The sequence below is a fragment of the Trachypithecus francoisi genome, unplaced genomic scaffold (assembly GCF_009764315.1).
Source record: "Trachypithecus francoisi isolate TF-2019V2 unplaced genomic scaffold, Tfra_2.0 Lachesis_group0, whole genome shotgun sequence".
NCBI lineage: Eukaryota > Metazoa > Chordata > Mammalia > Primates > Cercopithecidae > Trachypithecus > Trachypithecus francoisi.
This window is the reverse complement of record NW_022681453.1, coordinates 76,594,262-76,619,741: the sequence shown is the minus strand read 5'-3', so window position 1 is coordinate 76,619,741 and position 25,480 is coordinate 76,594,262. Positions and strand designations below refer to the sequence as shown.

Below are 25,480 nucleotides of genomic sequence, written 5' to 3'. Positions count from 1 at the left end.
ATCATCTTATATACCTGCTATATCCCACCTATAATCTCACACACACACATAATCGGTTTGAGCACCAACATCATCTTATATACCTGCTATATCCCACCTATAATCTCACACACACACACAATCGGTTTGAGAACTCTAGCTAAAAATGTATTAAAGAGGAGGCTGAAAAATAGTTTAGAAATATTATTGATAAAGCAGTAGACATATAGTATGAGGGAAGTTGATGGTGTGCATTGTAAAAGGAAATTGCCTACTAGCTGGGTCAATTCAGAAAGATAGACACAAACAGATTTAGTAAGGGTAAGCATACTGATAAGCATGAATGCTCACCATTTAGAAAAGAATTTTTAAAATTCTGGTGGCAGAAAAATTATTGCAAGACATTTATATAATTTAAACTTTTACCAGCCATTCCTTTTGAATAATTATTACCTGTGCCTGATCAGAAATAGACTTGGATATAAAACTTGGGGCCAGCACTTCTTTGTTTCTGTATAAAGATGAAAAACCTAGGCTGCAATGTACACATTTGTAATACGTTTTTCCATCACTACACCTGGAATGGTCTTATGCTAATTTGTCTCCATATTTCTCCTCCTCTCTTGGTCTCTAACCTCCCTGAAGGTAGAGGGTGGATCTTAAATATCTTTTTACTTTACTCCCAGTATAGGGCCAGAACACTTACGTTGCATGAATGAAGAAATGAAAGGAATACTAAGAAAATGTTCTAAGGAGCTACAATCTCATCTGGAAAAGTCACCACTTCAGTGGTAAAAGAATCATAAGATACTTTCGGGTATCTGCCCGTTATAGTTCATGGAGTCAGTTTCAGGCTTCAGATTTGTTTGGCTCACCCATTTTCACTCCCTCAGGCTTATTAGAGCAAAGTTAAGTTCTAATTACGGCTTGATTATTAAATGCCAAGGGAAAAGAGCACGGTCAGGAAATGAAAAGTCAATAAGAATTTCCAGCTCAGGCAAAAACAGATTCTTTAGGAAAACAAACAATATTTAACTTATTCTTTGACTGGACGATTGAGAAATTGAGTATAAACCTATTCATGTAATGATGACAGAATAGGTTTTAGAGTTATTGAGACTGTATTATACTGGAATAGAACCTAAGAGATCAGAAATTCTAATCTTCCTAATTCAGAAATTATGTAATAATATTGGGTGTTTTTCCTTTTAACAATAAACTTTGGTTTTCCTTAGGCAAAGCAGGAGCCTCATTAAAATGCCAAGGCGATTTGGGTCAGTTATGCAGAATTTGCATGTGTTAGTTAGGGTTCTCCAGAGAAACAGAACCAATAGGAGGGGGAGAGAGAAGAGAGGTTTTTTTTGTTTTTGTTTTTTTGTTGTATGGGTTTTTTTTGAGATGGAGTCTTACTCTGTTACCCAGGCTGGAGTACAGTGGCATGATCTCAGCTCACTGCAACCTTTGCCTCCTGGGTTCAAGCAATTCTCCTGTCTCAGCCTCCTGAGTAGCTGGGACTACAGGCGCCCACCACCATGCCTGGCTAATTTTTGTATTTTTAGTAGAGATGGCATTTCATCATATTGGCCAGGCTGGTCTTGAACTCCTAACCTTGTGATCTGCCCTCCTTGGCCTCCCAAAATGTTGGGATTACAGGTGTGAACCACTGCACCTGGCCGAGAAGGAGAGTTTTTTAAGGAATAGGCTCATATGATTATGGAGGCTAGCAAATCCAAAACCTGCACAGTAAGCCAACAGGCTGGAAACCCAGGGAAGAGTTGCAGTATGAGCCCTCAGCAGTCCGCTGGCAGAATTTCTTCTTCCCAAAGGAAGGTCAGTTTTTTTAAGGTCTTCAGCTGACTGGATGAGGCACACCCGTATCATGTAGGATAATTTGCTTTACTTCAAGCCTACTGATTAAATGTGAATCTCACCTAAAAACTACCCACACAGAAACTTCTAGAATAATGTTTGACCAAATAACTGGGTACCACAGTTTAGCCAAGTTGACACATAAAATTAATCATCAATTGGCCCAATCCTTTGCAAACCTATCAAGTATTCTGCTCAATTTGTCCCTCATAATTCACAGTATCATCATTTCTCCTACTCTGAGAGTCTTGTGCATTTATTCATTAGTTCATCATTTAATTATTATCCCTCATTTTTCCTGGTGGCTTCTGTGTATTTCAAATATCAACCACATCCTCCTCTGAATTAGTTGAGAAGTAAAATTTTCTGTGCTTTTTTTTCCCCTCAGTAGGGACTTTTAGTCATACTTCCTTTCAAGACTTGAGAGTAAGATCATAGCAATGAAGGGGAATAATCATGAATGGGCAGTTACCAAGTAATCTGGCATTCCAAGCAAATAAGTGATTCATAGGATAAAAGCTCACACCACAGGTTACCACACATGACTAACCAAGAGAGATATTCAAACAACACTTTGAAAGATAATTTCAATGTTTTCTCTATTCTAAGAGTTTGGCTTAGGAGTTTGGAGGATTTTTTTAAAGGTATAATATAAAGAGAATAAATTACTTATGATAATATGTTTCTGTTACACTGAACAGTCCGTGCAGACCAGACAAATCATCAACTGTGAATATGCTCAGCGCATTCTTGTTACATAACTTTGGTCATTCTCCCCTCAACTTGAACTTTCATTTGCCAATTCCAACCCCTCCATCAAGGCATTAAAATAAAAAGGAAGAAAGAAAAAATGCAAAACTTTGTGTGAAACTATCTTTATCAACTGAGACTCTACATCAAATTCATTCTATATAGTTGATGTTGCCAAAGATAAACAAAGCCAGATACCAGTTAAGGTGGTAAGTGTAAACTTTTTAAATCACCTTAGAAAACTGGCAAGATCTGTTAAAGCTGAATATATGCATAACCAATAATCCAGCAATTATATTTGTAGGTATATACCCAACAGAAATGCAAACAAATATGCATCAAAAATGTGCAAGTTTACTTATAGTAATATTATTTATAACAGCCCCAAACTGGAAACAAACCAAATTTTCATCAACAAAAGAAAGTACACTTAAAATTGTGAGACATTCATGCATTGGATTACCATACTACAGAAGAGCTAATTATTGCTATAAGCAAAACCATGGATGAATACCAACACATAAACATATAATGTGTGTATTAGTCCATATTCATGCTGCTGATAAAGACATACCTGAGACTGAGAAGAAAAAGAGATTTAATTGGACTGACAGTTCCACATGGCTGGGGAGTCCTCAGAATCATGGGGGAATGTGAAAGGCACCTCTTACATGGTGGCAGCAAGAGGAAATGAGGAAAAGCAAAAGTGGAAACTCCGAATAAACCCATCAGATCTCATGAAATTTATTCAATGTCATGAGAATAGCACGGGAAAGACCAGTTCCCATGATTCAATTATCTCTCTGTGGGTCCCTCTCACAACATGTGGGAATTCTGGGAGATAGAATTCAAGTTGAGATTTGGGTGGAGACACAGCAAAACCATATCAATGTGGAATCTCTCAGATACTGCGAAACAGTTCTCCATGAGGCTCTCACTTTCCGCATACCTTGTAAAGCAAAGCGTTAAATGCTTTGTTTCAGATTCGTTTCCAGGATATTTGTATAACAAACAATATTGGAAGATAAAGATAGTGTCTCCTTTCAGAGCAAAGGGAAGGCATGCTTACTACCCTTTATAAGATTTAGCCTCCCTATGTTTGGAGTTTTCTCCTGTAATGTAACCCACCATTTGAAAAGGCATTCATCTGAACCCATCTGTATCACCCCATGGGACTTGAGGGGCAAGGCAAACTGGCACAAATATGCTGATGGTTATGTTACTTGCTGGGCTGAGGAATGATGTCCTTTGTCTCAGTCCCAGGGGTCTCATGTCTTCTACCAGCATGCATGAAACTATGAGACTCCAATCTGTCAACTTGCAAACAGGGTAATATTTAAAATATCAAGTCCAAAAGCATTAAAACTAACATATGATGTTAGAAGTCAAGATAGTTTCTTTGGGGAGCAGGGATGTGGCTTTAAGGAGGCATTGGGGAGTTCTGGTCTTCTAGTTGTTAACCTGAAAGAGTACTGATTACATAGATTATCCCATTCAAATGCAACAATCTGTGCACCTTTTATTTGTGCTTTTTCTCTATAAATATTTATTTCCATAAAAATTTTTTTTTATTTTTTTGAGATGGAGTCTCGCTCTGTTGCCCAGGCTGGAATGCAGTGGCGCACAGCCTCTGCTCACTGCAAGCTCCACCTCCCGGGTTCACGCCATTCTCCTGCCTCAGCCTCCCGAGTAGCTGGTACTACAGGCACCTGCCACCACGCCCAGCTAATTTTTTGTATTTTTTTTAGTAGAGACGGGGTTTCACCACGTTAGCCAGGATGGTCTCGATCTCCTGACCTTGTGATCCGCCCGCCTCGGCCTCCCAAAGTGCTGGGATTACAGGCGTGAGCCACCGCACCTGGCCTACTTCCATAAAATTTCTACTTAAAAATTGTTTTAAAGCAGAAGAGTTGGTGAACAGAATGCCACCGATAACCAAATTAACGAATTAAAAAACATGTGCAACTAATTATTTAGAACTCAAAATAAAAAGGATAAAGAACCAAACAACTTAAAAAAAAAATGGAGGAGAGATCCAAGAGGAAAAATATGCTTTTAGTTGAGATTCCAGATGTAGACAGGAGTCAAGAAAGTTACATGTTTAGATATATGCTGTTTGAAATTCAGAATTGCAAGGATAAAAAATGATTTCTACATAGGAAGAACAAAAACAGAAACAAAACAACAGGGCACGTAAAATGAAAATTATATATCTCTTATTTACAACAGACTTCGTTTATGATGTTCATTTGCAGAACCAAATAAAACTAGCTACAACATTTTGAAAGAGGGAGAAAAAAGTTACCTTATCATGTATATGTGAAGACAACAGAAGTATATTTTCAGACGTAAATGTACCCAAAAGATACATGACTCACCTCACTGGAAAGAAAGTAGGGGAACAAATACTCCAGCTGCCTGATAAATGAATCTAAATCAATATCCAAGAGTAGGAAGACATGGTGCAGAAGAGAAACAGCAAACCATAAAAAGAACCCTCAGTACTCTTAATATGGTTATATATCACTCAGGGATGTATACTCATAGTTAAGCCTTATATTTGACAAATATGTACAGTTTCTCTTAATTTATTTTATTCTTTCTTTTTAACAAAATTGCGTGTTCCTACAAGGCAGAAACCATGGTTTATATGACTTTTCTGTCCTCCCTTGGGCCTCTTATAGGATCAAAGACATGAAATATAGGAATTGGAGAAAACCAAATAGCCACTCAAGTACTTGGAGAGAACCAAGTAACCATACCAAGCCCCAGTATGGCATGTAAATTTTGTCTTGAAGACAAACTCATCAATAGAAGTGACTTTTTGGAATGTCATATAGACTGATGTAACTGAGTGTCACGGGCATGACAGGAAGGTTATCTCTCCAGTCAGTTTTTGTAAGCCTTCATTTTTCATCTGAAAAGTTGGTACCCCAGAGAGGATGAGGCAAATGCCTTATTCACAAGCTATTCAGTTTCTCCCTCGTGCTTATTAAATATGTTCCACATTTGTCAGCATGGCAGTTAAGACCCAGTATAGTCTTCCCAGGGCTAGGGATATAGGAAGGTCCAGTAATAACTTTTTTCAGATATAATTATTTTCAGATGTAAGGAATTCATTTCTTTCCTTAATTTTCTCCAGAGGCCATTCCATGTACTTCAATTCTCTTGCAGTTAGAGGCATAACCCACATTTAATACCCTGAATCAGTTTCTTTCCAACACATATGCAGATGCATGGGTTAGGTTTGTGAGAACATAAGCCTGTAGATTAAAATGGGGACTAAGAAATTAAGAGGAAACAAAGCTTAAGCCAAAAGTCTCTCTAAACCAGATCAAGACAGAATCTAGTCTGGAATGTCTATTTGGTAGAACTTTAAGTAAATGATCAAAAGTAATTATACAGTAAGCTTTAAAAATTGAGATCATGGACATTTCAAGTAGAAATAGGAACTCAGTTGTGGAAGACCATAGAATAAGTATAGAAATTCCATATCCTTGGTACTAGGAAATAAGGATAGATTATACTGAAAAATTAGTTAAGGCCAGGCACGGTGACTCATGCCTGTAATCCCCACACTTTGGGAGGCTGAAGTGGGCAGATCATGAGGTCAAGAGATGGAGACCATCCTGGCCAACATGGTGAAACCCCGTCTCTACTGAAAGTACAAAAATTAACTGGGCATGGTGGCATGCACCTGTGGTCCCAGCTACTCGGGAGGCTGAGGGAGGAGAATCGCTTGAACCCTGGAGGTGGAGGTTGCAGTGAGCCAAGATTGAGCCACTGCACTCCAGCCTGGGCCACAGAGTGAGACTTTGTCTCGAACAAACAAACAAAAAAGCTGGGCGCGGTGGCTCAAGCCTGTAATCCCAGCACTTTGGGAGGCCGAGGCGGGTGGATCACGAGGTCAGGAGATCGAGACCATCCTGGCAAACACGGTGAAATCCTGTCCCTACTAAAAATACAAAAAAAAAAAAAAAAAAAAAGCTAGCCAGGCATGGTGGCAGGCACCTGTAGTCCCAGCTGTTCAGTAGGCTGAGGAGAATGGCGTGAGTCTGGGAGGCGGAGGTTGCAGTGAGCCGAGATCGCACCACTGCACTCCAACCTGGGCGACAGAGCCAGACTCCATCTCAAAAAAAAAAAAAAAAAAGAAAGAAAGAAAAAGAAAAAGAAAAATTACTCAAACCAGATTATACCTAAATGTCAGGATAAATAAGGTCAATTTCATGGAAATTATTGATTCAGTGGATTTCTATATAAAATAACATTTATTTAAAATAAATATTTGTGGTGTGTCCAGTATGTATCAGGCATTATTTTGGAAATGAATACATATACATGAAGAAGACAATCCCTGACTTCAAGGGATAAGTGAATGAAAGGGTCAGATCACTTTCAGAACACAAAGAAATAATCATAATTCATAATTGTCAGGAAACACAAAGTAGGGTAGAAATAATTCTGCTGGAGAACCTATGGAAGAACTGATTTTAAAAATGACACTTGAATTAAATCTTAAATGAGTGGATATTGTCCAGGATGCAAAATGATGGAAAACATGCAGTCAACAAATGGAAGAGAATGCATGTTCAAAGCTACAGAGGTATAAAATATTATGGGAACATAAAGAGCTTACAGGCTGTGAATTGGCAGGAAGGCTATGGAGAGGAGTGTCTTCTTGTTTCCCCTATGCACATACTGGAAAAGTAGAACTCAACACCAATTTTACGGTGCTATGATTATAAAGACTTAAAGACATGCTGAATGCAGTGTGAAAGCAAGCATTACTGTATTCAGGATTCGACTGAAACATCAGTGACCATTTATGTGCTTGCTATCTCTGCAAAGATTCAGGGACTCTAAGGCTAAGATGATTTATGTTTTCTATTCTTAGATTCTGGCTATGCTTTTCTATCTATTGGATATGAAAGAAAGTGGCAAAGATAAAGCTGGAGGTGTAAACTGGAACCAAATTGCAAAGACTTTAAAGTGTCCTGCTGAAGAATGCGCAGATTATTACCCTTACCTGTGTTGATGTTTAGGAAAAGAGACTACAGAGAGTTGGCTCTGTGACATACAGAGAGAAGGGAGCCAGAAAGCACAGGGGGCTAACAGAAATACGAGAACTTAATGAATCACATTGATAAAGTAAATCCCTATGTATGACAATACTTATTTTGTGATAACATTTATTAAAAACGTAGGAAGAGTCTAGTTACCAACCAGGGCAGAGAAAGCATCCCTGAGAATCTGCACTTAAACCCAAACCAATATAAAGCCAATATCCTTCAGTCCCAGGCTGAAGTATTTACCCAAGCAATGTCCTAAAAGGACAAGAAGAGTGGAGTTGTGTTTATAGATACCCAAATTAGAGAGACTGAAACCATCAGGCAGGGCCAAGTCCTTTGAAGAAACTTTCCCAAAATAGGGCAGGGAGGTCTGGGAATAGAGACTGGCTCCAGGAAATTGGGCTGACCAGAATAAATAGGAAAATAGCCCACAGAGGGTTGACCAAAATAATAAGGCGGGGCCCTCTTCCCGCTATTCCCAGGGTCAGAAGTGAGAGGGGGTGGAAGGAGAAATGTTTTGTAACCAAAGGATATAGGCAAAGTGGCTTTTCAGAGTACAATATTTTGGTAGACTACTGCCTCTATTGCTGAGTGTTCATAAATTCATTTCTCAGTCAGGAATTAGCTAATACTGCGTTTCAGCCTACGCAACAGAGTGAGACCCCATCTCTAAATTTTTTCTTTAAAGGAATTAGCTAAGACTGCTTCTAAGCCAAGTTGAAACACTTCAGGAAATTCTCTCAGTATCCAACTGCTCTTGATTCTCTGGGTGTCACAGAGTAGTGGAGTCACTAGGAATGCTTTGAACTTCATTGTCAGGAGGTGGGATGACACAGAGGTGGAATAACTATCCAAGCAAAGTAGTTCTCTCCCTGATCAAGGATGTAGCCAATAGGGCTCTTTAAAACCCAGCCACACACATAAAAGAAAGTCTCCTATTCTGGCTGATATTCATTGGCAATGTGTACATTTAGCAGAGACCTCATCAGAAATGTTAATCGGAACTGAAAGCCGTTGTCCTCAGATATGATTTAAATGTAAGAAAGAGCCAAAGGTTGAGGAACCTGAAAATCCAAAAGCTTCGGGGACTTCATTAAGAATCTTCTGGGGATGAACACCCTCACTATGTCTCTATAATACAAAGTTTTCCTCAAAGCTTCTTTGCTTACCCTTTGCTTCAAGCATACCACCCACTCTGACCTACTTTCTTCCCATTTCCATTTCTCTCTATTTATTCCCTTCAGTCAGACAACCTGGTTGGACCATCTGCCTGGACATGGATTTAGATTTGCTCTGCATACTACTTCTCTGATGTACCATTTTAGTTGCATATCCTATGACCCATGGGCAACCCACTTGCAGTGCTATGGGCAGCTCAAGCTCTCATGACAACACAGCCTTGGTCTATCCTCCTTTGCTTCCACATCTTAGGTAGAAGATCTTACAGGCAAGGAAAAATTCATGAAATGTTCCAAACAGAAAGCATCATTAATTGGACCTGCTTTAGTAAATACATGAATTAACATTTTTTATCGTCAATGATAGAATTCTAACTTTAACTGGCTTATGCAAAAGAGCAACCTCTTTAAGCACTGTTTCTCATCAATTGAAATTTTCATTAGTTCCTACCTCATAGGGATGTTGTAAGGATCAAATGAGATAAACTATGCAAAACCTGTAGCACACTGCCTGGCACATAGCTGGAATTACATAAAATTAGCTACTTGTATATCCAACTGTATTCTGATGGATGGCCAATGATTTTGGACTGTTTGAGAAAAGTAGCTTTTCTCTCACATTAGTTTTCATGCCTCAAGGCCTCTTAATTAAAAGCATCTATGAGAACCCAATTGTAGTTTCTCTCCTTGTTTACAGCTTCTTGATTTTGTATCATATGAGAAAAACTGCTTCTGAACATGTTTGACCACACTAAGGCCAGATGGATGCCTTTCCATGAACTCAGAGCACTCAAATGAACGTCAGTCTTCACAGTTACCATTAGGTGAGACAATTACCTATTTATGGCTCTTTCACCAGGCAACAAGTCTTCTAAAAATTTCTTTGAACCCCACAGAGCTTAGCACAGGGCCTGGCATATAACAGACTTTCACAAAAATATGTGTTGGGTGAATTAATAAATGACTAGGAACAGCAATTTTTTAGCATTCTGGATATGATAGAGAGTTGTACGGTTGTTTTTCTCTTTTACCTACTGGAGGTATTGTTTTTGTTGTTCCTGGAGATGTGTTTCACTTAGTTCTAGTATATTATTCTTGAAATATTTTACTGATTTACATTTGGAAATATTTTATTTAAGGCTTTAAAATCATTAATGATTAGAGAAATGTACATGCCCTTTTTCCTTTCAAGTCAATAAATAAAATTAGGAATTTATGTATATACTTCCAATTCAAAACTTGGATTTCAGGGCTCTTAATTAAAATCTTTAATTCCATACTTCTGTTAATTTTTGGCATACAAGAAAGCTATATTTCTAAATATATTAACATATATACTTGCTGTATACTATATTATCCACATATTGTTTTTAAATAATAATATCACCAGGCATGGTGGTTCCTTCCTGTAATGCCAGCACTTTGGGAGGTTGAGGTGGAAGGATCACTTGAGCCCAGAAGTTCAAGGCTGCAGTGAGCTATCATCACACCACTATACTCCAGCATGTACAACAGAGTAAGACCCTGTCTCAAAATAAACAAAGAAACAACCAAAAAATAAAATAATAGTATCAATATTACCATGACAAGCACAAAATGAAGATTAAAATAAAATATCTTTATGGTTCTTTTTGTTGTTATAGTATATCCCTGCAAGGTTGTATAGTCAAAACACTGAAGTCATTTGACATAATTATTCTATGTGGTATGCCATCAATCTAATATAAATTTAAGTTTGTTTCAGTTTGTTTTCAATTTGAGGAATTGCTTTTTATTTATGAAGTATTATTATTTAATTATGCAAATAATTTTCATTATTTCCAATCAAACTCTACACCAAAGTACATTCACTGTAGTCTCATTTCGATCCTTAATTATTCCACACTATTCTCTCCTCCGTCTAAGAGGTAGCCATTTAAACATTTTTAGTCTTCATTATTTGAACTAAGTGTATATATACATATATTAATTTTTGTGTCTGTATGTATGTGTGTGTGACTGTGTGGATAAGTATGTTATGTCTACTAATAGTACCACTTTTTGAGATTTCTGAGATGCTTTAAGATATTCAAGATACAATGCAGAATACGCAGTGCTTTTAAAAAAAAAACGTGTGAACTTGGAGGTTGTTCTGGGTTCTTGTAAGCATTATCAGCAAAAAGACTTTAAAACTAGGACATTTTGTGTGATATGTGGGTTTTAATGAATGGGATACACTCTGGTTTTCCCAAGACCACTAGGGTGCATTTTTAGCTTACAGATGACAAAACTGCAATTTTGGTTCAATGGTTTATTCCTAAGTCCTTGAGTCTCTTCTTTCTTTGACTTTGTCACTGTTTCTCCTTTGTTTTTCCAACATATCAATGCTTCTCCAGGGGCAGGGAGCTGTAGTGAAAAATGTCGGGTCTGCCTAAGCTCCATATCTTCTCCCATCACTGTTGTTATGAACCTCTAGATTCTCTAATTCTTCAATTCTCTTCTCCAGACAAATCTGAATATTTGTTTTCATCTGGAGATTTAAGCCCACCTCAGCCTAGGACACAGTCTGAATGGGAATTATGTTAGAGACTCCTGCATTAAAATGCAATTGGCTCAGAATCCAGCTTCTTGCATGCTGTTGGGCTCTGTGCTAGTTTCTTATACCACTTGTCTAATCTCTGAACATTATTCTTTAGATTCCTGACCTCCTGATTGGAGACTGCTCATTTTTGTCTTCTCCTGTGCATACTTACCCTGATGACCATCTTGTAATCTGTCCTTGCCATCAGCATGAATATTATTTCTCCAGTGTAGTGCCAGATCTTTGCTTAGTTCAATTCCTTCCTTCTACTGATGGCCCAACTGATAACTGGGCAATTGCAAGCATCACCACTCTTAAGCAGGGCTTAATGAGACAATCCTGAGATGGTTTCAGCACAAATCTAAGGTTTTCTTATGCATACTACAGAGTCTAGAACAATCCCAAATTCTTCTCCATTGCTCCTCAAGTTGGCGCTGTGGTAAGAATATAGGTTCTGGAATCAGATTACTAGGTTGGGATTTAGTTTCTATCACTTATTAGTGATGAGAACTTGCACAAGTTAACTTGATGACTGTGTGCCTCAGTTTCCTGATCAGTAGAATGAGAATGATAACCACTTACTTCATAAGGTGATTGTGAGAATTAAACAAAGTTGTACATTTAAAAGACTTGGAGCAATGTTTGGCACATAGACAAGCAATAAATAAATGGTAGATATCAATTATTATAAACATTTTATTATTATTGTCAAGGGATCACCAAGAATTATAAGATGTAAAATATTGTGGAGTGCTTATAAATATATGATTATGAGCCATAGAAAGCCCTAAAGCATAGGTCTCAATTTCATATAGCAGTTAGGCAATCTGTGGGCCAGCTCCACTATTACTTGGAATACTTCCTTGGAAGAGATTGACTATAATACTACTTAATTTGAACTTTTTAACTGTTTTTTTAAGATGCATAATAAACACCAATGTTATTCAAATAAACTTAGGAATCAGATGTTGTCCAAATGCATTATAGCATATTATTCAAAGAAAACACACATTTCCAAAAGTTTAAAAAACAACGCAGTCTGTCATTATCCAGTTTGGAGCTAACAGTTTAAATTATTTTAAGGTAGATTGTGAATGGCAAATAAGAAAGTTTGAGGTTTCTCACCTCTATTTGGTTGTGACCTCATAGAGTTCGCTAAAATTCTACTCAATACTGTATTTAACCCAAAATAAAAGCATTTATCAACTGTTAAACATTTATTAAGACTTGGATAAGTTTTAATAACATTTTCTAAAATAAAAAGAAATTGTGTGCCTTTATCAGCATGTCAGTTACGCACATCTGTGACAGCCAAGAAGCTTAAAGAGAAGATCGTTGCCGATAGATCTTTCACAATGTTTTGTGTAATATACAGGAAAGAACTTTGGCTACCTACATTGTATTTAAGTGGCAATTACAACTAAAATCGGTCTTATATTTTGTAATTCCCTCTCTGTAACCTGCTCTACAGTCACTGGCTACCTGGCCAACAATCTCAGAATGTGCCATGCTGTTTTGAATGGCTCTTTTCTGCACTTAAAATTCTCTCCTCCCTTTTTTCTGGCTCTAAGAGAAGGCACAAATGACATTTTTTGACTTCCCTGAAAGAAGCAGTTGTTTCTTGTTTTTAATTCGTTCAGTTCAGTAATTTAACATTCAGCAATTACTTACCAAACTAGGAAAAAGTCACTGTTTCTCTTCCCTCATGTTCTCACCTTAGCTATAATATAAGGTCCTCCTCGGCCGGGCGCAGTGGCTCAAGCCTGTAATCCCAGCACTTTGGGAGGCCGAGATGGGTGGATCACGAGGTCAGGAGATCGAGGCCATCCTGGCTAACACGGTGAAACCCCGTCTCTACTAAAAAATACAAAAAAAACTAGCCGGGCGAGGTGGCGGGCGCCTGTAGTCCCAGCTACTCAGGAGGCTGAGGCAGGAGAATGGCGTGAACCCGAGAGGCGGAGCTTGCAGTGAGCTGAGATCCGGCCACTGCACTCCAGCCTGGGTGACAGAGCAAGACACTATCTCAAAAAAAAAAAAAAAAAAAAAAAGGTCCTCCTATGATCTGCCCTCTTGCAGGCTTCTTACAGGAAGAGAACTGATTTAACATACTGGTGTGATGCGCAGAGCTTCTCACCCTTTTAACCATATTAGCCTCTGAAAGAACGTCTTGCATCAAAGGCAAGGAGGTTATAGTTGTATCTCTGACTCCACTTTGCGATCAAGGAAACTTGAAGCACGCTGACATTCCCCACATGACTGGGTAGGTATCTTTCTGTAGACCAAAATCTCCTATAAAGGGGTCCCAAAGTCAAGCAAGATTAGGTGGAGGAATGGGTAAAAACACATTTTGATTTGGGACCCAAGCTGTGCTTGTCAATCCATCTTTATTATTAATATTATTCCCAAGCTGACTCCTCTATTTTTCAGTTGGCCAAGAATCTGTAGAGCCAGAGGAATGTGACTATTTAGGGTTACCTCAAAACCCTCAATCTTAGGAACATGAATTCTACTACAGTGAAGAATACATAGTTCTTATACTCAAGAAACTTAAAATTTGATGCTGTTTTCACAACATTTTGCACCTATCTCCACAACAAAATTCAAAAATGGGATTATAATTTTTTGTTTATCTTCTACTTCACCTACACCATAAGCAGTGTCAGGCAGGAATGAAATCTTTCTCAACCATACTAACCTCAGAATCTAGCAAACTGGTAAGTGCTAATAGGTGGTTATAAATTATGTGCAGATAAAACAATTGCCATGGAATGTTTAACCTGACCAACTTCAAAATAAGGGCCCGATTTTAAAGATTAACCCCCTAGAACTTATTTTTGAAACTGTAAGTTGATTTCTAGCACAGGACTTTCAGTTCTCATGTTCTCAGGTTTAGCAAAACTTCTACAAAATAGTATTGTGCTCTCTCACTTGTCATTTTTACTTTGCGGCCTTTCCTGTTTCTGCCTAAAATAGAACTTTCTAAATTAGTCTATCCTGTAAATGCAACTTGGAGTCCTACCACACCTGACTTTGGGTAGAGAAAGATGGGTTCATAAAGGTTAAGTGGAACACAAGATTCACAAACATCAAAGTGCATACTGATTACCTGAAGATCTTGTTAAAATGTAGATACTTATTTAGCATGTGAAGGCTGAGATTCTACATTACTAACAAGCTCCCAGAGGATTCCCATGCTACTGATTTGAGCGCCATCCTTTGAGTATCAAGAGAGTACTTTGCAAATACAGTCATTCATTAATTAAACATTATTTAATCCTAATATGTGCCAAACACTGAGCTAAAAAACTGAGGAAGAATGTGACATAGTCCTTGCCCATAAGAAGCCCACAGTCTAATGTTACAGGAAACGTAATAACAAATAAGTGCTATGAATTATATTGAGAGGAAGAGAAGCCACAGACAGAAATAAATTATTTGCCAGTGGGAGCTAAACAAATGGCACACATGGATGTAAAGATGGAGAAAACAGACTCTGGGGACTGTGAAGATAGTGAGGAGGAGTTGAGGGTTGAAAAATTCCTACTGGATACAATGTCCAATGTTTTGGTGACAGGTATACTACAAGCCCAACACTCACCATTATACATGTAATACCCATGTAACAAACGTGCACATATACCCCTTGAATCTAAAATTTAAAAAAGAAAAAAAAGGACTACTTGCAATCTAGAAAAAGAGACATATTTGATAAAGGTTTGTATCAAAACTATACAGAGAACTCTTAAATTCAACAAGAAAATGAACAACCCAATTAAACAATGGGCAAAAGATCTAAATAGACACCTCACCAAAGAGGATACATGGATTACAAATAACTAGATGAAAAGATGCACAACAGTATATGTCATTAGGGAATTCCAAGTTAAAACAATGAGATACCACTACGCACCTATTAGAATGGCAAAATTCTAAAACAGGGACATCACTAAATGCTGGCTAGGATGTGAAATAACAATAAGTCTCATTTATTGCCGGTAAAAATGCAAAATGGTACAGTTACTTTGGAAGATATTGTGACAATTTCTTACAAAACTCAACATACTCTTACCATACAATCCGGCCATCATCCTCCTTGGTGTTTATACAAAGGAGATGAAAATTGAAATGTGTCATAACCACAATGCTGTCTCGTACCAGTCAGAATGGCTATTATTAAAAAGTCAAAAAATAACAGACACTGGTGAGGTTGTGAAGAAAAGGGAACACTTATACTGTTGATGGGAGTGTAAATTAGTTTAACCATTGTGGAAAGCAGTGTGGCAATTCCTCAAAGAGCTAAAAACAGAACTACCATTTGACCCAGCAATTCCGTTACTGGGTATATATCCAAAGGAATATAAATTGTTCTGTTTTAAAGACATATACAGGCATATGTTCACTGCAGCACTACTCACGATAACAAAGCATGGAATCAACCTAAATGTCCATCAATGGAAGACTGCATAAAGAAAATGTGGAGGCCGGGCGTGGTGGCTCAAGCCTGTAATCCCAGCACTTTGGGAGGCCGAGACGGGCGGATCACGAGGTCAGGAGATCGAGTCCATCCTGGCTAACACGGTGAAACCCCGTCTCTACTAAAAAATACAAAAAACTAGCCAGATGAGGTGGCGGGCGCCTGTAGTCCCAGCTACGTGGGAGGCTGAGGCAGGAGAATGGCGTGAACCCAGGAGGCGGAGCTTGCAGTGAGCTGAGATCGGGCCACTGCACTCCAACCTGGGCGACAGAGCGAGACTCCGTCTCAAAAAAAAAAAAAAGAAAATGTGGTACATATACACCATGAAATACTATGCAACCATAAAAAAGAATGAGATCGTATCCTTTTCAGGAACATAGATGGAACTAGAAGCCATTACTCTTAGCAAACTAAGGCAGGAACAGAAAATTAATATTGCATGTTCTCACTTATAAGTGGGAGCTAAATGATGAGAACATGTGGAAACATAGAGGGAAACAACAGACATTTAAGGCCCACTGGAGGGTGGAGGTTGAGAGGAAGGAGAAGATCAGATAAAATAACTAATGGGTACTAATAGGCTTAATACTTGAGTGATAAAATAATCTGTACAACAAACTTTCCATGACACTGGTTTGCCTGTATAACAAACCTGCCCATGTACCCCTGAATTTCAAATTGAAGTTTTTCTAAAACCCTGCACACGAATATTTAGAGCAGCTTTATTCATAATTGTCAAAACTTGGAAGCAACAAAAATGTCCTTCAGTAGATGAACAGATAAATAAACTATGGTACACTCACACAACGGAATATTATTCACCTTTAAAAAGAAATGAACTATCAAGCCATGATAAGACATGGAGGAAACTTAAATGCATATTATTAAGTGAAAGAAGCAAATCTGAAAAGGCTACATGGGGCATGACTCCAACTGTATGGCACTCTGGAAAAGGCAAAACAATAGAGGCAGTGGTTGTCAGGGGTTGGGAGGGAGATGTAAACGAGTAGAGCACAGAGGATTTTTAGGACAGTGAAACTATTCTGTCAATCATCATAATGGTGGATACATGTCATTATACCTGTCAAAACCCAAAGAACTGCAAGTGTGAACCCTCCTGTAAGCCATGAACTTTGGTTGATAATGACATGTCAATTCTAGTCACTGATTGTAACAAATGTACCACTGAAGTGCAGGATGTTGATGATGGGAGAAGCTGTGCATGTGTGAGGGAAGACGGTATAGAAACTCTCAATGCTCTCTGCTTAGCTTTGCTGAACCTAAAAGTGCTCTGAAAAAAAGTTGATATATTTAGCAAAATAGATATGATCACGCCAGAGAATCCATTCTGGGGACTAGATAGTTTTGGTTGGTGCATAAAACTGATCAAATAAACCACATATACCAAACCTAGCCTCTACTAGGTTTCTCAAATTGTGGACACTGGGAAACATATTAAAATCGATTGGCATGTTTTTTAAACATGACGATTACAGAACCATTTTCTAGACCTCCTGAATCAGAATTTCTTAGTGCTGCAAGCTAATAGTCTGCAGTTAGCAAGTTATTCAGGTCGCTTTTTTGTGTCAGGGGGTTTAAGAATCAGTATTCTATTCATGCCCACACATTTTGGGGTACAAAAGCAGATGCCAAATTGATTTCAAATAAGTTTTAATAACTTTACCTTCTTATTGAGCACAATCAACAAGCTTAAAATTTGTGAGAAACCATTAAATTATCTACATTTTCTTTTTCTCAAACCATCTATAAATTAATGAAGTAAGCCATGTAAATAATAGTGAAATAGATTCATTTGGGAAAATGCATATATGTCTCTGACACCATTTGGAAAAGGAATAAAAACATAAATGATTTGTGATTTTGGCAAGCAGTACAAATATATTAATAAATCTTAGAGACAAATCATTATCAGCATTATCTTTACTATAAGACATACTAAGAATATGCTAAATAAGACAGAAATATTTTGCTTTTAAGTTTGAGAGAATCATAAAGGAACTGTTCAACTTTGTGTGTTCATCTGATAAGAGGACAGCTAAATGTATCCTCCCCATATTTCCTGTTTCTATTTTTAAGAATACCACAAGCAGCTATTCTAACATGTCTTTCTTACATAAGTTGTCCACAAATGCACCCTGGCTAAAAGAGCCTATCTCGAATTGGTTGCTTAAAATTCTAGGTGTAATTGGCAAAATAACAGTGACTCAAAAGGATATCTGCACCCCCAAATCTAAGGAGCTAAAAATGCCAGTATTACTTAAGAGAATCTCTCCACCACAAAACCTGTTTTTTCTTTTTGTATGTATACCCCACGCATACTCTCAACTCCATCATTTCACGTATTATTTTCTTTAATGGCCCATTTACTGTAGTATTTTGAGCTTCATAAGCAAACTGAAAATGTAATGTCATTTTGATCAGTTTCTCATGCACCATTTCTGTTGTCACCAACTCTACCTAAAACACACACACACACACACACACACACACACACATCACATTCATTTGTGCAGCAGCTCAGCTTACATATTTGTTCAAATGGATTTTAGCCTTTGCTATCCACTTTGAATGAAGACTATTACATTATTCAGTAGCAGCACCTGAGAATTCTGATCGTCTCAAACTGTTGAATAAAATTATAGACTCTTTTTGAAATAATTTAGTTCAAGTGCTTTGGAAAGTCCAAAAATCTGAATCCATCTTTTGCTATACTCTTAAGTGGCTGCAACCTCAGTATTTTAAAATAGATGATTAGCAAACTAAAATATGTCACTACAGATGATTTGCCCTGATTCCTTAGTAGGAAGAACAGCAAGATGCAGATGTGGTGAATGAAAGCATATTGACCCCTACTGACCAATTGAATATTCTGGGTTTTCCTCCATTCCATTAATTGCACTTTAACTTGCTATCAAGTCAAGCATGAAGCAGTTTAAGCTATCTTCATTTACCCAATAATACCTATTCTAACTTTTAAACTATTTGGATGCCCATAAGTATATTAAATATATTAATTCAGCAGCATTATGTCACATTCCTATCCATTAGTCTATGTGACCCAAACATGAGTCTCTACTTTGCTCGTAAATGTGCTATATGTTGACTGCTCCATTAACACCTATATTTACTTATCAATCTAACAGAGTAGATATAAGCATTTGTTTGCCAGGTATGGGGAACATCTATCCTACATCCAATTGGTATATTCTATATTTTTATTGCACCATTTATTATTTTCATTTTCTTACATCAAGCCTAAAATGATTTCTCCTTTGCATTTAAGAAACACTATTCTTAGACTGACACAGGAAAAATTTCTTATTATGGAAGACTGACTTGAAATATACAATCATTACAATCATTACTGTATTTGTGGTTGGTTAGTCAAATTGGTACATTTTGTTTTCAAGAGTGTGTAGTGAACTGATGCAGATAAAACAAACCTCTTTTCCCTACGGAGTCTTTCCAATAGCTTCAAAGGCAAGATCGAGTTTGTATATTAGGTAAAATGTAACTAAAGTTTAAACATTCTACTATTCTGCTATTCATGACGTCAATCAGCTTTGGAGAGATTTTGTTGTCTGAGGCTATAACATAAAAAGTTCCCAAATAAGTTTCTGAGAGAAATTTTAATCATTTGTCCTATGGACCCTTAAGACCCAAGCACTAACATGAACATTTCTAAAGTAAAAATTCTCAAATTGAGAAATATTATTTGACATCCTACTGGGCCCAGACAGTGATGTCAACACACTGATCATTCAATGGTTCCTGTAGGAGTCAGAAACAGACTTAACTCCTCACACATATGGATGCATATTCTGTCGGTGCTTCTTTTACATTTCTTGCCTGTCTTGAGTTCAGTCCAATGATGGAATGGTTCAGGGAAGCATAAATAATGCCCGGTTTGTTTTCTTCTAGGCATGGATTAGAATAAACTTCAGACCCTTCCTGCATCCTGAAACAAAAGTCAGGCTCATTATCATAAATTCCAGTTTCTGATAGCAGTACTTGGGAATTTTGCCTGGTGCTTGCTTCCGTTTGCTCATTCTTAAAGGGAACATCAACCTACAATAGAAAAAAGGATGGTTTTAAGTGACACTTATGCATGGTAGTGCATATTCATTAGCAAACTATGAATGAAAGGCTTCAATGGAGTCATGTCCATTGTGAGAAATAATCTACTGTCCCTCATGGATGCTGCTGACATCTACGTTTTCAGCTAAATCTCAATTATTAAAGGATGAAAGGCTTGAGAATCACTATGTCACCCCTAAATAGTTATTTTGTGCTTTATTACTGGTCACTTTTGAGGTCACAGAACATTTTTTAATCCCCCTTCAAGATAAAAAGCATAGCCCAAATTGATGGAAAAAGCAAAAAATATCCTATGAAAACGTCAGGCAGTTTATAATATGATGAATAGCATTTAATGCAGTTTAGAATAAAAAGATTAAGGATAAAGCAGAACAGATATCGCCTAAGGGGGCAGAAAGGATAAATATTATGAGTTAGCCAAAATACATTATTATAATTTGAGACCTCAAATTAAAGAATTGATGTCAGTTTTGGAAAGATAAAGCTTAGAAAAAGTTCTAAGACAATATTTCAGTTGTTATTTCTGTCAAAAAATTTTGTGTGTGTGTGTGTGTGTGTGTGTGTGTGTGTGTGTGACAGAGTCTTGCTCTGTAGCCCAGGCTGGAGTGCAGTGGCGCGATCTCGGCTCACTGCAAGCTCCGCCTCCCGGGTTCACGCCATTCTCCTGCCTCAGCCTCCCAAGTAGCTGGGACTACAGGTGCCCGCCACCTCGCCTGGCTAATTTTTTTTGTATTTTTAGTAGAGACGGGGTTTCACCGTGTTAGCCAGGATGGTCTCAATCTCCTGACCTCGTGATCCACCCGCTTCAGTCTCCTAAAGTGCTGGATTATAGGCGTGAGCCACCGCACCCGGCAAGAAAATTCTTACAGTTTCAAATATAGCCAAATATCTTAGAGCTTCTGAGAAAAAGGTGAATTTGTAGAAACAAACAGTAAAATTAGTCCTGATGTTTTCTCACTCTGCAGTTATTTATTAGCCACTCCTACCTATACAAAGGTTCACCTGACAAAGATGTGTTCATTCTAGGGGCTATTTCAGTTCTTTAAATTCAATTTTGCGCATCGATTTATGCTCTTGACTTCTAGTTTAACTCCTTTAAGGTATCAGGTATACAGTCTGAAAGTCTACACACTTTATCTGGTCCTTTGTCATTCTCATTGTGCTATGTACAGTAGGATGTCTGTGGCAGATTTCCTTGGCAGAGCTCTATCATGCAAGCATGTCTGGCTTTATCCTGAGAAGCTAGGTAAGAATTCCTGATACAGTGCCACCCTCTGATGTGGTGGCTGCCCAGAAATAACAGTAAGGCTGAGCGACTGAAAGAGGCAGAGTTTGCTTGGCTAAGATAAAAAGTACTCCCAACTCCACTGGAAGGAGCCTGGTTGAAGTCAGTAGGTGGCACACTTAAGAAGGCTGTCAAGTGAACTGAAAAATAGCCGTTAGTTCTCAATATATCAACAAGGATCCTGTGATACTTTTCAATCTGTTTAAGCCTGTCAATTCAGTTGCCTGTCTCTCATCCCAAGAAAGGGTTCATTTCCATGAAAAATTTTGTTACAGTGAATGGAGCAAAGGAAAATCTAGTGCTCTGCAGCACCCCTGCTGTGGCACCCCGTCAAAGTGGCTGGCTGCCACAAGGCCAGGGCACCGCAATGTGGTGGATAGGGATGATAAAACCGGAAACAGCAATCCCACCTTACATTCCTATGGCAGGTTGCGGTATACAAAGCACTTTAAAATTTGTATTTATAGTATATGTTTAGATATAATTCACATGCCATGAAATTCATCCTTTTAAGTGTACAATTCAGTGGTTTTTATTAGGCAAGCACTTTATGCCCTCAAAGGACCATTCTGGATTAAGATCAGAGCTTTGGCTTTCATATGTACCTGTTATGTTTGTACCAGTTCCTTTCCTGTCATGTTTATACCGGTTCCTTTCTGTACTTTGATTTCTCCACAGTCCCCATACTAGTTTTACGTTAAGAAATATTTAGCCCCAAGGATCTAATATGGTATCCTTTTGATTATTTTCTGAAATGCTAGACAACTGAAATGGGGCAAAAATCTTCAGATTCTTGTGACAAGCAAAAACACTTTAAAACAAACTTCCCCAACAATTGCACATACAGAAAATACCCTTTTGAATTAAGCTTCAAATTGTAATTTATCCAGCCTACACAGGAAGAAAAATGTCCACAGCTTAACCAACCTGGGTTTTACTTGCACAGTAAATTATTTAGATTTTTGTCTTAAATAATTTCATAGCTCTCTGGCCTTATTGTAATCAAATGAAATTTTTATTATTTTTTACTATAGAAAGAAAATAACATTCAAGAAAATTTCCCTATTTGAGGGAACAAAGCCTTAGCACTCAACACAGTACCTACTGATGCTCATAAAAACTTAATAGAAGTTTGTCAAGTTGAGTGTATTTGGTTTGGTTTAAAATTAAGCAGCTGGGTGGGGAATGTTGAATGCCATTTAATATTATATACAGAATTATTGGCTGTATCAACTTTGTCTTTTGTGGAATTTTTAAGAGGGTTGCTACCTCTTTATCACTATTTTTCCTTACTGAAACACACGTACACATCAAGTTCCTTTGCAGTATCTCATTTATGACTGTTTAGTTTTAATTAGAGAGCTTCAGAATGCTTTTCCACAAATATATTGCCTCATCTTGCATTCGTTTTTAGTTCTAATATCTCCATAACATTCAACTCAAAAGAAAAGCCTACATTTATTTTCCAAACCTTGTGGGAAAGACTGACTTCAAAATTCCCTTCCTTTAGTCTGGGTGGTCCCTTCCTTGATGAGCCCACACACATTGCCAGGGACCTGAGTAATAACTAAGCCAAAGATCATGCCTCTATTTTGCTGGTGCTATTTATGAAGATATCTAACAATTTTATGAGGTTTTTTATGGGTTCATTCTTTCATCAGCTCCCTACTCTCTTCCAGAAAGACCTTAAGGTGTTTACGTAAAAAATAAATGAATACCCTGAAGCCACATAACAGGCAAGAGCAGAGTCAAGGTTGTACGGTTCAGTCTCTGACTTTTCTGTCTTGGATCTAGACTGCCTCCCATGAACTTCCAAAGAACCACTTATTATGACACTTGTTAACCCTAAAGAGCCTTTGCTGCATAGAGAGCAGAATGCAAAATTCACATCTTTAAAAATAGGTATATATATATTTGGTACATAGAATAATGCCTGGCACATGGTAAGTGTTGTATAAATTCATTGAATAAATACATAAACACAGTATAACACAAATTGCGTTTGTTTCAACAGATACATCAAGTTTACCAGGGTAATTTCCCGTCCTGCAGTGTCAGAGAGTTCATTTTGCTTTCCTGGAAGACAAAAGGAAAAGAAGTAATCAAAAGGAGTAATGAAAGCAGAAGTAAACCACCTTGCCACCCATGCTTACCCTGTTGAATGCCAGGGATAGTGTTGTTAGTTTTGGCTTGTTAATTTGCTTTGCCTAGCACACACTTGTTTGTGAGAATTCACAGTGACCAGCTCTCTCTCTGGTTCATCACTTTTCAGTCCGCATAGCCCCATGGCATATCTAAGAGGAAGGGGAAGGATCTAGTATATCACTTGTAAGAGACTGGAAGTCCTTGCTCTGGGGACATTCCATACTCAATGCCAGAAATGCTGCTGTTCTGTCACCTATGTAGCCAAGATCTCCTACCACCTAGTTCACTTTGGATGTGGTAAATCAAAAGACTTATCCCTGACTCCTTTTCTGAAGTTCTGAGAGAGGTTCCAGCAGTCTCAAGAAAGATGATGAAAGATACAGAGAGGCTGTAGAAAGAGCCATGGAGTTGCAGATGAAGAATTGGGGTAAGAGAGAATTCTTCAGAATCCAGAGAAGGTTCTGAACTCCAGAAGTTCTCACTCCAAAATATCAGAAGCACTTTTGCCCAGTCAAAGGTTATTCCTGTGACACACAGAATAAGGGTTGCTCTATCTAGCTCAGTTTCTATAACTACACTGTAGCTGGTGTTGTGAAAACAGGAATGGGAGAGAATGGAGGAGAAGAAAAAAGAAAGAGAAAACCAAAGTAGTTCAGGCCAAAGCTAGATCAGAATTCTCTATGCTTTCCTCTCTTCCTTATTTGGTCATGACATTGAGGGAGTTCTTAGAAAAGTAGAAAGGAATTATTTTCAAAACATCACACCATTCCCATCATAGCCAAACCCACATTTTTCAAATGCATTATTGTTGGGTAAGGATTCAGGTCAAGCCTATGTTTATAATGGCAACAGAAAGTACAGACATATTAATTTTCTCTGGGAACATTGGTTCTTCAATCAGATAAGGGTGTGTGTGGGACTGGCATGATGTGGTGTGGCTGTGAAAAGAGGATAATACAAAATAAATCATATCTCTTGATCTGAGAGATTGTTTCAACTTCCAATCCTGTTAAGGTTTAGAAGAGCTCTTTCTCACACAAACCTAAGATTGATGCAAAGAGAATGATGAATTCTCAGCAATGGGCTGTGCTTGCCACAACTCCAGCTGGAACACTGTGCTGTGGTAAGCATGCCTCTCTCGTGACTCAAGGAAGTCCCAACTAACCCATCTGGCTTTTTAGCACAAGTATGAGTTGTCTTCTAGAAAATCATTATCCATGGTTTACAGGATTGGGAAAGAAAACAACAGGAAGAAACTAAAAATCCTTTAGCCCCAGAAATAAGAATGTGTGATACTGGGGGCAGAGGGAAAATAGAACCCACCTTGGTGCCTTCTCAGGAAGCAGAAGAGGCAGAAACAGGTAGTGATGAGTAGAGGCAATCCCCCCAAAGGAAGTAAACTATACAGGAGCCATGGTCTGCTTGCCATTTCGTCCTTGGAGGGTCGTTCTGAGGCACTTTTTACATCTGGAATGTTAGTAAATGCTAAAGAGAGTTAGGAAATCCGAGATATATTGGGATCAGCGGCACCCCTCTGCATTGTCAGAACTTGAATGAAGGAGATTTCAGGCCAATGCCCCCATTTCTCCTTCAGAGGCATTCCTCAAGAATACCAGTGCCCTCAGCCTCCTCTTACTTTCTTGCTGAGCAGATGTGGCTCTGCAATAATTTATCTTTTGCAGAAATTCTTTATTCTGATAGAGTTAATCTTCCACAGAACAATCTTCATGATAGCTGTCAGAAGGTACTTCTTTAAGATTTTCTACTTACGGTATCTAACTCTCATATTCATCACTTAAGTAGGAAAACCATTGTCTTTATTTTGCCCCAAGAATAGACCCAAGTCAGATAGCTAGTGAGTGGCAATGGGAACTCAAGTCAACATGTTTGTAACAGGAAATCCAAGTTTCTTCAACACAATGTCCTTTCCTTGTCTCATAACTTATCAGAATCTCCAAATACCAAATACTTTTGATATCCTCAAAAGTGCTCTGCATGGCACACAGCTAATGCGCATTACCATTGATCAATGTTAATATGCATTGAGGTCCT

General features: G+C 38.0%; 1 protein-coding gene across 3 annotated transcripts in view; it reads right to left on the bottom strand.

Annotated features, from left to right (window-relative positions):
- Positions 1-17,758: 17,758 nt before the first annotated feature.
- BTLA (B and T lymphocyte associated) overlaps positions 17,759-25,480 on the bottom strand; it is a 35,095-nt gene continuing 27,373 nt past the window's right edge. For 2 of the 3 annotated variants that reach the window (XM_033211296.1, XM_033211295.1), the window contains 3 exons: positions 24,752-24,895; positions 23,313-23,359; positions 17,759-19,968 (listed from right to left, as the gene is read on the bottom strand). In XM_033211296.1, the coding sequence (XP_033067187.1) occupies positions 19,693-19,968; positions 23,313-23,359; positions 24,752-24,895 (467 nt within the window). In that variant the 3' untranslated portion in view covers positions 17,759-19,692. The remainder of the gene's footprint in view (positions 19,969-23,312; positions 23,360-24,751; positions 24,896-25,480) is intronic. The other variant, XM_033211298.1, reaches the window with a different exon arrangement.